The 18223-nt window shown below is 43.6% G+C and overlaps 1 protein-coding gene across 2 annotated transcripts in view; it reads left to right on the top strand.

The window, feature by feature from the left end:
- CDS2 (CDP-diacylglycerol synthase 2) overlaps window positions 1-18223 on the top strand; it is a 120953-nt gene that overhangs the window by 37354 nt on the left and 65376 nt on the right. For both annotated transcript variants that reach the window (XM_069766578.1, XM_069766577.1), the window contains exon 2: window positions 14953-15101. In XM_069766578.1, coding sequence (XP_069622679.1) covers window positions 14953-15101 — 149 coding nt within the window. The remainder of the gene's footprint in view (window positions 1-14952; window positions 15102-18223) is intronic.

Here is an 18223-nt window from a genome sequence, read left to right as displayed (position 1 = left end):
CGGATTCGTTTTTAAAATGGGAGTTTCCCAAATGTGATTGGCTACTGGAAAATAGGGAAAACTATATACTGACTGTATTTACACCCCATCTTTGAAAGGGTTTAGAGAAAGTGGCAGAGATGGAAGGAGTACTTGGGAGGATTGCGAGTGTGGTAACTGATGTTATTTTTGAGACAAATCGGCTGGATATTATAGTGCGGGAGAAGGAGGAAGCCGCAAGACGTAGGATTCTTCTGCCGAGTCTTGCTGGCAGGCTGGAGTCTTGCTGGAGGCTTCTTGTATGTAGGCTTCTTGCTGGCATATGTGGGGTTGAAGGCCCAGGCCTGGTTTATATAGATTTGGGGATGTCTGGTGAATTGGCTACAAAATCCTGAATCTGAGCATGCTCAGTGTAAAAAAACAAAAAAAACGTATTGCAGCACTGCATTGCGTCGTACGACGTGTCAAGACGGATCCTGCGTCCATAGGCTTCCATTGTAGCCAACGACGCATGCCGCAGGATGCGTCGCGACACGTTTTTTAGGCAGAGACAAAAAACGTTACAATCAACGTTTTTTTCAGACGACGGTCCCCCAAATTTCGACGCATCTGTCGCACGACGTACACGACGTATGACAATCCGTCGCAATGCGTCACCAATGCAAGTCTATGGGAAAAAAAACGCATCCTGCAGGAGATTTTGCAGGATGCGTTTTTTTTTTCACAAAACGACGCATTTCGACGTCTGCAGAAAAACGCTAGTGTGAAAGTAGCCATATATAACGAGAAGTTGTCTGCAGGATTGAGCCCTACTAACTACAGGCACGACCATAATGGCGCTGTGCTGCCGATTAGGCTAGTTTCACAGTAGCGTCGGATTCGGCCCGTCGCCTTGCGTCGGGCCGAGATTCCGACGCTAGCGTTTGATGCGCCGCACAACGGGTGCAGCGGATGCATTTCTCCGTGCATCCGCTGCCCCATTGTGAGGTGCGGGGAGGTGGGGGCGGAGTTCCGGCCGCGCATGCGCGGTCGGAAAAAGCGGTCTGTCGGCAGCAAAAAACGTTACATTTAACGTTTTTTGCTCCCTGCGGTCCGTCACAACACGGCGCAACCGTCGCACGACGGTTGCGACGTGTGTCAATACGTCGCAATGCGTCGGTAATGTTACTCTATGGGGCAAAAACGCATCCTGCAAACAACTTTGCAGGATGCGTTTTCCCCCCTAAACGACGCATTGCGACGTATTAAAAAAAAAAAAACGCTAGTGTGAAAGTAGCCTTAATTTGATAGCTGATGTGAAGGGATCCGCTCAGTCGTTGTTTAAGGCTGCTGTCACACTAGCAGTATTTGGTCAGTATTTTACATCAGTATTTTTCAGCCAAAACCAGGAGTGGTTGATAAATACAGAAGTGGTGCATATGTTTCTATTATAATTTTCCTTTAATTGTTCCACTCCTGGTTTTGGCTTACAAATACTGAGGTAAAATACTGACCGAATACTGCTAGTGTGACGGCAGCCTAATACTCACATTATGAAGTTTTCATGAAATGACATTTTGTGTGCTCCAGGGTGGGATGTGTGGGCAGGGTTTTCTACGCCTCTCCCCCCTACTAGCCTCCTATGCAGGTTCTTGTCAAAATTCAACACCGCCGCCATTGTGTGAGCTGTACCTGTGTAGTGGGAGCCAGAAACCTGTGTGCAGGACTTCAACAAAATGGCGCTGGATGCGGAGCATGCACAGATCGAGATTTTGGCTCTGAACAAAGTTGAAATCTTGATCTGTGCATGTGCTGCCTCCGGCGCCATTTTGTTGGAGTCCTGCACAGAGGACGCCAGCTCCCACTGCTCACTCGCTGCGCACACAATGATGGCGGCGGCGCGGAATTTTAAAAAGAAGGCAGGTTACTTAATCAGTGACCTGCAGAGGAGGCCTGTTACAAACCACGTAATTTGCTCTAATTACTAATGCTGTATTAAAGTGGTTGGCCAGGATTAGAAAAACATAAGTTGACCCCTAGGCATTACCAATCCCCCGGTCACTAAAGCTTGCCTGACACCATCCCATCATACCGGACATTATAGAGAATGCCTAGCTGTCACTTTATTCATACATTTCCAGGAGGAATAACACAACACACAGTCCCAAGAAAAGGTTTTCTACAATTATTTCACAGGGGAATACAGCTGAAAAAGTCCAGTGAGCAGAGTGGACAGATCCCTCTAAAGTCCTTCATGTACATATGCTGTGATGGATCGTTCTCCATTGTTGCTGGGAATTGTCCCTGACAGCCACATTGTGTAGTGCTAATAAGATCTGTTTCCCTTGGGCTAGTGCTGGAGCAGCTTCCCCGTGGTGCTGGACTCGCAGAATGTGGTAGTCGGCCATTATTGCTGACCCCTGAAACTCTGGAAGCATTGCACGCCTTTCTGTCAGGTTGATGTTTTCTGATCCAAAGAAATGGCTGTGTCATGAAAGAGCGGTTCCCGATGGCCCCAATACATTACAGCTAATGATGCTGCATTGCTCACTGATCATAATTCATGTATAATTTATCTTCTCATCTTCATTTTATTTGTGTCCACTATTCCTAGCCCTGCAATGTCTGACCGGAAGCACTGATCATCCTGCGCCTCCTGGTGTATTAATAAAATAGGAGGCTGTTAGAGTAAGGTTAAGTTCACACTTGGCATTTTTTAGTGTTTTTTTTTTCTGCAGCAAAACCTGATCTCTTGGCAGGAAAGAAGCTACAGAAAAAAAGCATGTATTCTTTGTATTTTTTTTTCCGGTGTTTCTTTTTTGCTTTGGTTTTGGCATGCTAGATTTCTCATTTGTGCAAGCTGATAGTTTAGTGTTGGGGAGGGGGGAAAAAGTCCTTTTCCATAGAATAAGTTTTTGGCACAAAAAATGCAGCAAAACTTTATACCTGCGTTTTGGTATTTTTTTTTCCAGCATTTTTCACTACCCATTCAAGTCAATGGGTGAAAAATGCCAAAAGATGTGAAATGCTCTATGTTCACAAAACCATCAGAATCCCCCGACAAAGCCGTGGACGGCCATGAAAGGAACAAAGTGCGAATGAAATCTGTGAAGGTCTGAGGTTGTGGGTTATAAAAATCACCTAGGCAGGTTAACAATGCAACTATTTTTTTATTCCATACAGCCATGGTTGTACAACAGATCCAGGTAGATGGCCAACATAAAATGTCCTTAGTCCACAAGTTCCCAATCTGAGATCGTTAGTTCTATTGGCTCCATACTAGGTGATACACACTGTCGCCCACGTTTTGGTTGGCCCACAGCTTTTGGTATCTCCAGCCGGTAGAGTGTGCAGTCACAGCCTATGTTCCTCCAGACGATGGATATCATGACCATAGTTCATGGATACCCCTCCAGCCGGCAACCCATCTCCAAAACTCCATAGATCATAAATCCCAGCTTGGATCCTCTCCCTTCGAAGTTCCTCCAACAACTGCCTCATTTATCCAGTGTCATGTTCTCCCTCCCCTTTAAACATTTTCCTTTTGGCTGCTTTCACACATTAGTTTTTTGTCGTCGGTCATGAATTTAGAAAAATACGGATCCGGCAAAATATCCTTTTTTTCTCATAGACTTGTATTAACGACTGATGGCCTCACGTCTCATCCGTTTTTCGCTGGATCCGTCAAAAATTGGTTTTCCGGCGGCCGGAGAAAACGGACATAGTAATGGTCTTTGTGTCCTTCGAAAAAGTCGTTGTTTGCTAGAATGGAAGCCTATGGTGCCGGATCCATCAAATGACTGAATCCGGCAACAGATTCCTTCTTTAACTAAGCATGCTCCGTTTTTTTGTTTTGATCCAATTAGCTGGATCAGCTAGTCGGATCCGTCGATCAGTTTTTCACAATCTGCGACTGATCTGTTTTTTTCAATATTCGACAGATTGTGACTGGCAAGAAACTGATGTGTGAAAGCAGCCTAAAGCTCACAGAACAAAGCATATTTCATCACCTGGGACTGCATGTGAGACCTTCTGTGGTGACTGCTCCTCAGGGTCTAGGCTGGAAGAACCATGGATTGAGACCTTGAGATACAAAGGAGCATGATAGGATGATTGTTTTACATTTACCTTTAGCAATCTACTGTCTGGCCTTAGGTTTACATAAGATCCAGCCTGCTTGTCTTCCTCTACTTAAGGTACCTTCACACTCAGCGACGCTGCAGTGATACCGACAACGATGTCGATCGCTGCAGCGTCGCTGTTTGGTCGCTGGAGAGCTGTCACACAGACAGCTCTCCAGCGACCAACGATCCCGAGGTCCCCGGGTAACCAGGGTAAACATCGGGTTACTAAGCGCAGGGCCGCGCTTAGTAACCCGATGTTTACCCTGGTTACCAGCGTAAAAGTAAAAAAAACAAACACTACATACTTACCTACCGCTGTCTGTCCCCGGCGCTGTGCTTCTCTGCACTCCTCCTGTACTGGCTGTGAGCACAGCGGCCGGAAAGCAGAGCGGTGACGTCACCGCTCTGCTTTCCGGCTGACCGACGCTCACAGCCAGTGCAGGAGGAGTGCAGAGAAGCAGAGCGCCGGGGACAGACAGCGGTAGGTAAGTATGTAGTGTTTGTTTTTTTTACTTTTACGCTGGTAACCAGGGTAAACATCGGGTTACTAAGCGCGGCCCTGCGCTTAGTAACCCGATGTTTACCCTGGTTACCAGTGAAGACATCGCTGGATCGGTGTCACACACGCCGATCCAGCGATGTCTGCAGGGAGTCCAGCGACGAAATAAAGTTCTGGACTTTCCTCAGCGACCAACGATCTCCCAGCAGGGGCCTGATCGTTGGTCGCTGTCACACAGAACGATTTTCTTAACGATATCGTTGCTACGTCACAAAAAGCAACGATATCGTTAACGATATCGTTATGTGTGAAGGTACCTTTGCTGTCACTGAAGGGAAACATTGATTCCTCAGGATGAACTGGTGATGAGGAAGCAAATCTAATATATAAAGCTGTGTGTGAATGTATGTATGTCCGGGATTGGCATCTGCACCGTCGCAGCTACAGCCACAAAATTTTGCACAGTCACACGTCTGGACCCCAAGAGCATCATAGGCTATGTTGTGAGGCAAAATTTTAACCCCGCACTTTCCAATTCACCAAACAATTTTGCCCCTATTTACATAATGGGGGAAAAAGTGAAAGGAAAAGTGTTGGAGGCAAATTGACAGCTGCCAGATGTGAACAAGGGAGACTTAAAGGTAAGGTACCGCGTTTGTAGATCATTAATAAATCACTGTAATGTAGCATAACATGCTGCTATAACCAAGTTTTAAATGCATGTGAAACAGATTTCATGTGTTATATGAGTTTGTGCTTTGAGCCATTTAAGATTTATATATACATTTATATTTAGGATTATCTTGGAGTTGTTCATTGATATGTTTTGTTGTAATTTCCGCCTTTAATCCATGTAATTCTTTTTTATATATATTTTTTTATAAGAAAATTCTTCTTCCTTTGCCCTGTATTGATGAAATTCCTCATATAGGCATAGTCTGAGTCTGCCTGGGAGAGGAGCGCTTTCACTCCTTTATCCATACAAATTTTACTCTTGGGATTAAATCCTGGGAGATAGAGCTGATTTTGTCAGCTTCACAGGGTGTAATGACCCCTCCCGACAGGAGCACTTATCTCAATCCTCCTTCACTCTGGTGCTGGGTGTCCCTTCTCATGCTGCTGTTCTTTGTGATCACTGAGTGCTGTGTATTCATTCATTCCCCTCTCTTGGCAATGCCATATTGTCTCTTGCTACATATGATATCTATCATTGATCCCTGGACGGTGAAGTGTTACTTTCACTTTGTTTCTGCGCTCACTTCGAGCGCTGGTTACCGCTGCTTAAATTTTTACTTTTATGTACGTGACACAATTTTAAACTCACTAATTATAATTTTCGGAATTTTAGATCACCACAAACTACCACAAATTAATCTTTATATATATATATATATATAGTTATATTTTTTAATGTAAAATAATAAAACATGATTTTATTCCATATTCAATGTAAAGATTCCAATGGATTTTCGATAAGAATAAGCAGCTTGTTGATTCCACACGGTAGTTCATCTGTAAGGCATTTGCTTCTGAACTGGAGTAATTCCTTTTCTTACAGGTTCTTGTCCATTTAAGTAGAGATCGTTTGTTTTTTTTGTTTTTTTTTTTAAATGCTTCAAATTTGGAAATATTGTCTAGAAATATAAAAAAAGTCATTGCATTATTTTTTTCATTGTATATACCTCCCTAATCGTTTGAATTGTTAATTGTGTGTCATCATTGAACTTTGACACTGAGTCATCTGACCTGTTGGTGCCCTTTTTTTGTAACCTAGCAAAACTATTTATACCTGTGATGCCTGTATGTTCTGTGTGGTATTTCCTGATGAAGGGGGCATGAGACCCCTGAAACGCGTTGAATAAAACCACTGTGAATCAACTTTACTCTCCTGAAATTCATCTTAGCGGCAGCGCAGAATTTTAACTACAAATCTCCTTTTGAAGACATGAGTTTAAAGAAGGCACTGGGGGCTGACATCTTGGTTTTGCAGCAGTAGCATGGCACTATCAGTGTCAGATTACGGCACCCCATGGACATAGGGCCAGCGCTGGTCTATTATCTCCTATCTAACATTGCAGCAGCATTAGCAGTGAGCTGGGCACGCCTGTCTGGGCTGCACAACTCACTGCTGTAGGTCTGACTGGCCGCCATTTTATTATAGCCCAGTGCTATCTGCCGAGCTCCACTTACTCTCTATCGCAGGACAGAAGAAGAGCTCACTGCTCCTCTGTACTCCAGGCAGTCACGTCCTGGGCAGACATCCTCTGCTCCTCACATGCTGCCCTGTGTGCTTCTCCTGCTGTGTCTCTGCCACCCCCCTCACACACAAAAATCTGATTAATAAGCAGACAAACTAAAAGAGCAACAAATGTACCATATAGGAAATAGGCAGCTGTCAGTCACATGACCTGTCTATTATGTGTATGTGTGAGCTAATATATACTGCCAGGGGGGAGGGCTTCCTGTTGGTTGGGGATTTATCAGGCTGCCAATTTAGCTTACAAATACTGAGGTAAAAATACTGACCAAATAACATGTGAACGAGGTCTAAGACTTCTTTCACACTTCCATCTTCTGCTGTGCGTCATTGTGCAGTAAAATGACGTATCGACGGACGTTAAGAAAATAGTGAAAAACGTGTGTCTCGCATCCAGTGTAATGACGGATGCGTCGTTTGTGTTGTTGCCACAATTGAGAGAGAGAGAACTTTTTCCCAGATTTGAAAATCCTTCCGGGCATGCTCATGATGACAAACATGTATATACTGAAGGGAAAATGAGAGGCGTGAGGTGAAAATGAGAGGCGTGAGGTGAAAATGAGAGGCGTGAGGTGAAAATAGTGGAGTGATCGGAAAATGGCATATGTGAGGTCGAAATGTGTGAGGGGGAAAATGAGAGGTGTGTGGGGGAAAATGAGAGAAGTGAGGTGCTATAACTAACCGCAGATATTTACTATGCCCAGGCAACGCCGTGCTCTTCAGCTAGTCACTAATAAAATACTGCAAGTAAATTATCTATTGAATTACAAGAATATTGATGTGACCGGTGCTCCGTGCTGGAAAAAGTCTGTATCTCTTAGAGCTGTGGACTCCGCTCTACACCTGTTCGTCCTATAGTCTTTAGTAAGCGGCCATTTCCTCACAAAATCTGTTTTCACTTTTTTTTTTTTTTTTAAAGTGGTAATTCTTTTAAGATGGATGCCAGAACATGGCCAACCACATTTCTGTGCCTCTCTTAAATAACCACCCTTATAAAAACAAAACAAAAACAGATTTTCTTTGCACTCCATTCTTGTCATACAGCCCATGGCTCCATAGGAGGGTCGTCTGTGTCCTGATTTTACAGGGGTTTACACAAAACTCTGAATGTGCTGCAGAAATGCAGTGTGAACAGGGCGTAAGGCTGTTTACATTTCCGCTGCAGTTAGTGATTTTTCCGATCACCATGATGAAAACCTTATGGATCCCATTATGTATAATGCTGTTATTTTCACATTTCAGTAGGAAGATACATTTTCGAACAGAGATGAAGCGTGCCACTGATTCTTGCCATATGTGGAAATGTTATGTCTGACCTGTAGGATGCTGCCGAGATGAGGATCAGGGGATTACAGAGCGTGCAGAGGAGGGGTGGGCACAGTAACCTGGCGAGTGGGTTATTTCCCCTGGAAACCAACACTTCAGGCTGACACATAAACAAGGGCACTGTGCATGCTCCGTGCAGCATAGCGTCATCCCTGATCTCTGCACATATATTGTATGTGCGACAGAAATTATTCCTCTGTCCACCTCCTGTTAGGAAAAACATCCCATGTTTTTATCAATCCACATTAGACACAACACCCCTGTGATACATCATGTGTACCAGTGGTTTAGGTATACAAGCCCTTCATCAGGTTTGGTACAGATGGCATCCAGGCGGCACAATGGTGAATATGTAAATAAGTTATTGTAATTTGGAGTGCTCATACATAACTTTCCATGCACAAGTATACAAGTAGCCTCTTCAGAGAGGAAGAGGACCGACGCTCTAGAGCGACTAATTGGAGGTTGCAATTAGTGATGAGCGAGTGTACTCGTTGCTCGGGTGACCTCCGAGTGTTTGTTAGTGTTCGGAGATTAACTTTTCATCGCGGCAGCTGAATGATTTACAGCTATTAGCCAGGCTGAGTACATGTGGGGGTTGCCTGGTTGCTAGGGAATCCTCACATGTAATCAAGCTGTCTAGTAGCTGTAAATCATTCAGCTGTGGCCGTGAAAACTAAATCTCCGAGCAGTCATAAATACTTGGAAACCACCCGAGCAACGTGTACACTCGCTCATCACTAGTAGCAATACTAAAATAAAAGTAGGCTTTTGCCACATGACTTGACTTAAAAAGTCTTGCCAGAAACTTCATTTTCAGACACATGTTTTGGGGGTATTTGCCTGTCATCAGTGCAAAGCAGGATAACTAGTGAAGCTGTGTGAGAGGCCTCTGATGGTCGAAGGAGAATGCTACCTCCAATAGGTGGCACTACAGTTCGTGTCCTCTTCTACGAAGAGGCAATTTGCACATTAAGGCTGTGCGCACATGATGCGGAATTTGTGCGGATCCAAAAAAAGCTGTGCTAATGGTGCGGAAAAATCCGCATGAAAACCGCTGCGGAACAAAAGAAGTAGCATGCTGCTTCTTTTGTGCAGAACTGCGGCGTTTCTGACCCCTTTCATAATAGAAATCTGCAGGGGTAAAAAACGCAGAAAATCCGCACCTGCAGTTTCTGCCAGGAGATGCGGATTTTGTGCGGCAAATTCTGCACCCCAATCTGCAACGTGTGCACATAGCCTTAAATTTCTTAAGAAGCATTGCATGGCCTATAAGTCTCCATACACTAGATTTGCGCTGTCCATAAGGAGATAATATACCCTTTAGACCTCATTTCGTATTCGGTATCCTCTCGCTTTTTAAAGGGTTTGTACAGTGTTTGTAGATTGATTTACCCATGGAATAGGTGATAACTTGCTGATTGCTGGGAGTTGGACTCTTGGGACCACCACAATCCTGAGGCGCACAGGGTAGGGTTTTGCAGAAACTTGAAAGGAGCAAAAGTCGGGCATTTTCACCCTTTATTACAAGTTGACGAGGCTCAGCTGTACCTGGTTTATGTCCAACAAGGAATTGGTCTGTCATGTCTAGGAACCTCATAGATCCGATTCATGAAGGGGTTATCGACAGTTTTTTGGTCTTTTTTTTTTTTTTTTTTTTATAGATCATCAAACTTTTGTGCAATTCATAGTTGCAAAAAATATTTGGTGACTAGTCAGCCCTGGCCAGTTATGCCAAATTGGACTGAGTATGGACAGGGCGTGACTATTTACACCATTTTAGTGCAGAAATGTACTCCATTACCTGACTGTTGTTTCTGGTGGTGGTGTACGCCAGATGTATGATGTGCCTACTTCATTATATGGCATGGACCTTGCCAGGCGACCCCCAGATCATCACAGAACCTCCGCCATGTTTTACGGTTGAGAGAAGGCAGTCTGGATGGAATGCTTCTTTCGGCTGTCTCCAAACGTACACTCGGCCGGAGGTTGGAAATGGGGTAAACAATGATTCATCTGAGAATCTCACTTGTTTCCACTGCTTGATGGACCAATTCTGGAGGTTTCTACACCACTCTAAACGCTTGGAAACATTTGTCATTGAGCGCAGCGGTTTTCTAATTGCAGATTCCCGTGGAATCCAGATTTGTGCAGCTCCCGACGAACAGTTTTCGTGGAAAATGGGTTCTGTAGGTGTTCATTGAGCTCACCAGTGATTTTCGGAGCCGTGGTCTTGCGATCCTCTCTCACAATTCGCTTTACAGTCTGACGGTCTCTCTCAGTCAACTTTGAATTTCGGCTGCACCTGTGCTTTGCTGCGGACGTTCTTCCTTCTCTTTCAAATGCAGTCATTACTTTGGAGACAGCACCTGTTGACACACCAAGCATTCGGTCACTTTCTGTTACTCTAGCGCCTGCCATACGAGCACCAACAGTTTGGCCTCTTTGAAAATCTGAGAGGTCTGCCATTGGTATCAGGTTCTCATCAATGTTCTTACAATTCTGCAAAACAAACAGTTAATTTACATGCACATATCACATAACACAAATAATCAACTACAAAACATTACCATATGTCATGGTTTGCATGTTTATATCATGTTCGACGATTATGCCGCCATTATTTGGTCCAACCCCTGTATGTGTGTGCACACATACACACACACACACACACACACACACACACACACACACACACACACACACACACACACACACACACACACACACACACACACACACACCCTGATATGGACACTGCTAAACTCCAGCCTCCCCCCCCCCCCCCCCTTTTTGTGTTTTTAATACCAGGAAGTAGCTGCCACCACCAATCGTTTATACAGGACGAGTGGACACTCGTTACCAGTAGTGTGTGGCTCCAGGGGTGCGGTTTACAGAACAAAAGGAACAGAGCTATTACATTTTATACATTTAATCCAAAAAGTAGGCAGTATTTATAAAAAATAAACAAAGATGTTGCTAACTGAGAAGAAAACAATCACATAGAATAAAAGGGATAACAAAAGATAAGTACTAAAGCTGTGTCACGAAAATGGCTCAGAGCTTAGTGGATGGAAGTACTCAGATCAACGGATGTAATAACAGAGCGCTATGTCTTTCAAAACTGTGGAACAAATGACAAAAACCCAAACTCTGATGTTTATTTTAACAAGATTACGCTCTCATACCTCCCCTTGGTGAGCTCATATGGGGTGGAGGGCCTTGCTAGGTCTTTAAAAATTGAGATCTCCAACTTTCAAGATATCTTCACTCCTGAATGTCTCAGGTGGAGATATTGTCATCATGTTTCCCATCATGATTTTATCCTTCTATAGAGATGAAACATGTCATGGATTGCATCATCCATCTGACCAATATTAAGATTGAGGTGTTTGGTCGACCTTATGGTGAAGTGAGTGACTGCGTTATGTTTGTCACTTCACGCCGACGCCAACAATATAGCTCTCATAATTATTGGATTGCTGCAAGCTCCAGTATTCATCATTGACCACTGGCTTAAGAGTGTTTTGAGATTCATTAGAACAGTGGAAATTTCTGCCTCGGTAAGTGTACTTCTTGACTTGTGAGTATACAACTCTCTCACTTCACCTGTTATAATTAATGCCATATGTGCAATGTGAGGTTGATATGTCTCCTGCGGAGATGTCTGCATGGGTTTTTACAATTTTTCTCTGACAGACCTCTTAATGAATTGGGCGCATCTCACTCCAGTCATTAAAACTGGTGGGCACAGCGTAAATGTTAATGATTGTCTGTAAATCCCATGTACCCACAGCAGGACATAAAATCCATCTAAATGGTATGTTTCCACATTCAGGTTATTTGATTAATTTGTGAATCTCGGGCATGGATCCTAAATCGAACACAGATGTAAGGGCCAATTTACACTGCCTGATCAATTAATGACCGCCATTCTGCTACATGCAAGATGGTCAGCAGACCTGTATTGCCTGTTTTGACAGATCAGAGTTCTGTGGGCACATAACAATTATTAACAATTATTCTGTTCCCGTAGAACATCATTTTATCGGCAGCACATGTCTTGTTGACGAAGCCGCACTCCTGATGGAGAGTTTTGCTTGATCGTGTGATGGACGACTTGTTTAGACAGACAAGTAATCAGGAAACTAACCTTCCTAGGAACAATCATTCCCATTATTGGCCTGTCTAAAATGGCAAAGAACAATGCTTTTACTGTGGGCACTGATCAGAAGATGGCCTGGAGGGAAGAAGCTTGTAGTAGTCCTCTGCGGCCTGTAATTATCCTCTTGGCCTTTTGGATTTTATTTTTCAGTTACTTTTGCCTTTCTTTGGCATTTCTACTACTTGCGAATTCTGAACAGCACAGAATTGATCAGTATCCATTGGAAAACATTGCTATTGATTGTAACCTGAAAAGACCGTTCTTTCCTAAACTAATTTTCTGAATTTTCTTTGTTGTGATTGGAATATGAAGCTTTCCCATGTCTTATCCTTTCCCAATAACTCCCAATAGCTTGTCAGGCAGGTCCATAAACAGGGATGTAGATTTGCCATCATGTTATAGACTTATACATTTTACAAGTTGAACTGGACATATGATGCAACAATGGCTGCAGAGTGGAATAAAACTTTGTTTTCTTTTGTTTTATTGCTACAATCTCTGCAATGGAGAGTCAATATTTAAAAAACAAAGCTTCATTATTCTGGAGCTGTTATTGCATCCTATGTCCAGTTTAACTTGAAAAATGTGGAGGTATTTGGCACCTAATGAGTTAACACCCAGTTGGACTTTAAAAGAAAAAGTTATTAGAAAGTTTTCACTGGGGACGTGTACTACTTCCCTTATATGATGCTGATCAATCATAAGCAGGCAGAAACATTCAAAGGAAGACCATGACCCCATAATATCCTAGAGCAGCTTTCTCAGTGTTCGAGATTTAATGATATAGCCCTGATCTCCTGGTCTTACCTTCTGCACTCATTGTGAGGGAGAGGGGCAGTGCAGCTGAGTTTAGCTATGTCACATTACAAACCCTTAGTCACAGTTCTTAATCTGCTACTCTCAAGCAACTTGTAATCACTCTGCAGTGAGATCAGGGCTGTCTTTACCTCTCACACAGGAATAATCTGCCTATTCTGGATTACTGTGTGAGATGTAATGAGACCCTGCTTTTAATCTCACTGCTGAGCTAGTGCAAGTGGAGCACAATAGACAAAAGTGTGATTGCTGACACCGCTTTGGACAGGGAGTATGGGAAGAGGGCCAGTACAGCAGAGCTGACAGTGCTGGGAGAGGAGAGCGTGAAGAATGGTTTTTAATGTAACAAAGCTAAATTTAGCATAGCCATCAAGCACACCAAAGATACTCTATTAGCACATGAGCATGCTCTGATAACGCCTTATCTGAGCAAGTTCGCTCATCCGTACTCGTAACCTTGAGATTGTTGATATATATATATATATATATATATATATATATATATTTTTTACATTTTTTTGTTCTGAAGTCCTCAGACAGTTCTTACTGTTCACCACGCTTAGTGTGGACACAGACAAACAATGCAAAGATTGAGTCAACTTCTCCCTTTTTATCTGTTTTCACGTGTGATTTTCATATTGCCCACACCTGTTACTTGCCACAGGTGAGTTTGGACAAGCATCACAATTTTGAAACAAAGTTGTTTACTCACAAATTTGGTGAAGATGCCAACAGTTTTGTCCTAACAATTTTTGGGGTTTTGTGTAAAATGTTGTCCAATTTTTTTTATTTTTTTTTGTGTGTGTGTTGTTCCAATACACACAAAGGAAATAAACGTGTATAACAAAAGATGTGTAATAGCAATAATTTTTTTGAAAGACATACTTAATAATTTTCTGGAACAATTTCAAGAATGCCAACCTTTTCGGCCATGACTATGTCTGAATGAGGCCTTAAAAAATAAATGGAAAATATTAAAATGTAACGCATGCGATGACAGAAACTTTCCTCACAGGCTCTATTCCTTGCTACTCCAGTGCAGACTGTACCACTGTGGTCTCCACCAGGATAGGAAGTGATGCCACGGTTTTATAACCTGACCTCTGAGGTATGGGATTGGCTGCAGTAGTCAGGTGACTGGGAGGAGACTTAATCTGAGGCAGCAATCATCATGGAACATCCTGAGGCAACATTGGTCAGGTGTCCTGACTTCCTGTCCCTGCAGACATCATCTGAGACCCCTACATTTGAGCATTACAGGGGTTAAAGATGGGATGTATACCTTGTTTTATAGGTTCGTAACATTTCCTGCATTTGAAGAATTTATTGGTTAGTTGGACAACCCCTTTAACAATCAGCTTATCAATAGAAACCCATTAACAATCATGGAGAAATATAATGTATGGCCTGGGAGAGCTGCTGCTTGTTAGCAGCTCTTGGTGTTTTGAGGGGGTCTCGGGTGAAGAACCCTCCTCTGTAACATCCATATGCATAATGGGTAATAGGTTCAGGGAAAGGTGTCCTGAAGGCTACCATCTTCTGTAGGTTCCTCACATTGGAGGGCCATTGTGTCTTCAGAGATGAGACTTGGGAACAATGTCATGATTGGGGGATTTTCTTCTCTGTGCTTGGTCAAAAAGTCAGTTTTTAATTCCTGACTCGGCACTACCGTTTTTGGGGAATACGCCTGAGACCTCCAGACACTTAAAGGTGTGACCTGAGCTGGCTGCTGGGGTGTTAGAGGAATTTGCCTGGATATGTGAAATTCAAGGTTTAATTAAGTTTTTGAAAATCTGTTTTCTTCTAGGAGATCGAACCTGAACCTGAAATTAAACTCGATGGGGAGACCGCGTCGGACAGTGACAGCAAAACAGACACTGGTGGAACTCAGCAAGGCACCCCGACCGATGACACCCCAGAAGTCCTCAACAGGGCCCTGTCCAGCCTGTCCTCCAGGTCACAGCTCTTTAATCTAGAGACCTGTACTGTGCGCGTCTTTGGTTAGAGCCCTTATTTCCTGCATGGTGTCTGCTCTGCAGGAGTTAAATGCTCATTGTGATGAGAACATGGAAGCCGGTGACTTGTGCTCGCTGACCGGCTGCAGTGTAAGCAGATTATACACAATCCTCAGCCGGCAGCTCCGCTAATGAATTGCTGCAGTGATGGAAAGACAGAGTTTTGCTGCTGCTAGAAATCCCAAATCCTCTCAGGTGGCCGTAAATATCTCCATATTGTGGGTGAATGGCTTACTTTACTCCCAGACTCCTAACTAAAGGCATTTGTCATGCAATTCTCTTATACACAAAGTTCTAGAACCTCTGATGCAACTGTGGGCCTTCCTGCTCCCTTGGCCCCACATTGACTGATGTTTGGCCGCTGATGTGCCGGTTCATCGCTAAGGTGCCTGATAGATTGAGGTCAGTACTTGGCACACCGTTTTTATGGTTGTTGCTAAGCTATTCTCTATCTGGGGCAAAGATAATGAAAACAGCCCTGGCAGTATCTGAATACCCTGGCCAAGGCAGCATGGCCCATTGACTCTACTGGCACCCACTTGTCCTGCCTGTCCCCCTAGCTGTGCCTGAGCTGTTTTTTTGCAAGTATCATCATGCTGGATAAAGGGGTTGTCCAGCCATACACTGCTTCCAAATCAAAACCGTGCATGCTGAGCGGTACAGTTGCCAAAGTATCTGAAAAGTATCTTTTCAAAGTATCTAAAAGGAAGGATATAATGGAACTAGAGAGAGTACAAAGGAGGGCAACAAAATTAATAAAGGGGATGGGAGAACTACAATACCCAGATAGATTAGCGAAATTAGGATTATTTAGTCTAGAAAAAAGACGACTGAGGGGCGATCTAATAACCATGTATAAGTATATAAGGGGACAATACAAATATCTCGCTGAGGATCTGTTTATACCAAGGAAGGTGACGGGCACAAGGGGGCATTCTTTGCGTCTGGAGGAGAGAAGGTTTTTCCACCAACATAGAAGAGGATTCTTTACTGTTAGGGCAGTGAGAATCTGGAATTGCTTGCCTGAGGAGGTGGTGATGGCGAACTCAGTCGAGGGGTTCAAGAGAGGCCTGGATGTCTTCCTGGAGCAGAACAATATTGTATCATACAATTAGGTTCTGTAGAAGGACGTAGATCTGGGGATTTATTATGATGGAATATAGGCTGAACTGGATGGACAAATGTCTTTTTTCGGCCTTACTAACTATGTTACTATGTTACTATCTTCTATGGGTCCAGTGAATTAGAATGGGGCCCGTTCATGATACACGCTGGATGGCCTCTACAAATTGTTTTGTCCAGCATGCACTAGTGTCCCTCAATGCCCTATGCCAAATTGGGTGGCAAATTTGTTGTGGACAAAGAATTTAAAGGGGTGATCTGAAATAAAAAATGAATTTTCCTCCTAAATCCCTATCTCTTTGATGTCTCAATCTAACTACCGTATTTTCTAATATACTTGAACTAAAAGTTCCCTAACTACACTTCTCTCTTCTTTTTTTTTTCTACTTTCTTTTTGATGCTTTGCTTGAGATTCCCAATGCATGCAGCTTTTGCCCCCTCCCTGGTACTAAGTGTCATCAGTGACAGCCGTTCCAGGAACTCGGCTAGTCCCTGCGTGATATGCACAAAGACAGTGTGGTCTTTCTTGCCGGCTAAGATCAGTAGTAATGAGTCGTCAGTAGAGCGCACAGTTAGTACACAGTGTCAGAATTACATTTCTGCATAGAGACCAGTGCCGCCCCCGCAAGTGAGTGACGCCAATGGTCTCCGCACGCTGACTACTCTGACAACGCGCTCTGTTGCCGGCTCGTTACTGCTGATCTAAGCTGGCAACAGAGCGCGCACGGTCATTGTGCATATTGTGCAGTGACTAGCCCAGCACCTGAAACTGAGGTCACTGACACTTCATTTTCAGGAGGTAGCAGGGGCTGCCGCATTAACTGCAGCCTCTGCCCCCGATGACTCTTTGCTTGAGTATCCCAGCATGCACTGGGATTCTCAAATGAAGCATCATCAGAAAGGTACAGGGGGAAAAGAAAGCAGCTACTGTGGTTGGGGTAAGATAGGGAAATTTAGAAAATAGTTTAGACTATGGCATCAGATAGAAAGGGATTAAGGATGGAAATGTAATTTAAGCAGATCTTTAGAGGGATAGCTTGGCATGAAAAGCTTTACACAGTTCTTATTGAAATTAAATGGGTCATCGTATTGTAGAATAATATAAAATAAAGGGAAATAGTATAAACAGCAAAAAAGCACACTGCTCAATTCTTCATTCCCACGGTGATACAGCACTGACTTCTTAGTCCTTCTTTTCAAGGAGCCATCATTTCACCGCTGCAGCTAGTTATGAATATGGGACTATATGGCACATGACATTTTGAGGCCGAGAATCATCTGCAGCCGTCACATGCTGGCTGATTGTAAACCAAAACTAGGAGCTGTAGTGTCTGTACTGGATCTATGGATCTTGTTTTATTTTTTTTAATTTTACACCTCTCTCAACAGGTTTTAGTTTTTTTTTTAAGTTAGGTGATCCCTTTAGTAACCTGGTTGTTGTACATGAGCTTGTCGGGCACTTTACAGCAAGAGACAATCCGTTCACTTCCACATTTAGGGCCTTTGAAAACAGTTTTCCCCAAACCAGCCCCCATCTAATGGACTGTGACCAAAAGCAGAGACCACGGCTGTGTTTTAACATCATTATGCATTTCCTACGGCGATGGCTTCTGCTCTCTACATCTCCTCAGACACCGATATCTGTGTAATCTAAGCAAATCTGCTGCCGTAATGTGAGAATTGTCCTACGTTGTCACCAGAGCAGCCATGCTTAATGAGATCACATGGCAGAGCGACCCAAGGGCAGTCGCCCAATATCAGGTTATCAGTACTGCCGGACGGGATGCCGTCGCAGTATTGCGGTGCCACCAGCCAATCCTCTCATAACTATTCATAACTAGTAACAGAAGACCAGGCCGGGTGAAGACCTCGCATGTCCATGTCTTCATTTCCTCAACCACGCAGCAGCTGCCTTCTGATGAGATTGGCCTTTCCTCTCAC

This window comes from Ranitomeya imitator, chromosome 4 (assembly GCF_032444005.1).
Source record: "Ranitomeya imitator isolate aRanImi1 chromosome 4, aRanImi1.pri, whole genome shotgun sequence".
Taxonomy (NCBI): Eukaryota; Metazoa; Chordata; class Amphibia; order Anura; family Dendrobatidae; genus Ranitomeya; species Ranitomeya imitator.
The sequence above is the reverse complement of the archived record's forward strand: the minus strand, read 5'-3'. Positions and strand labels throughout refer to the sequence as shown.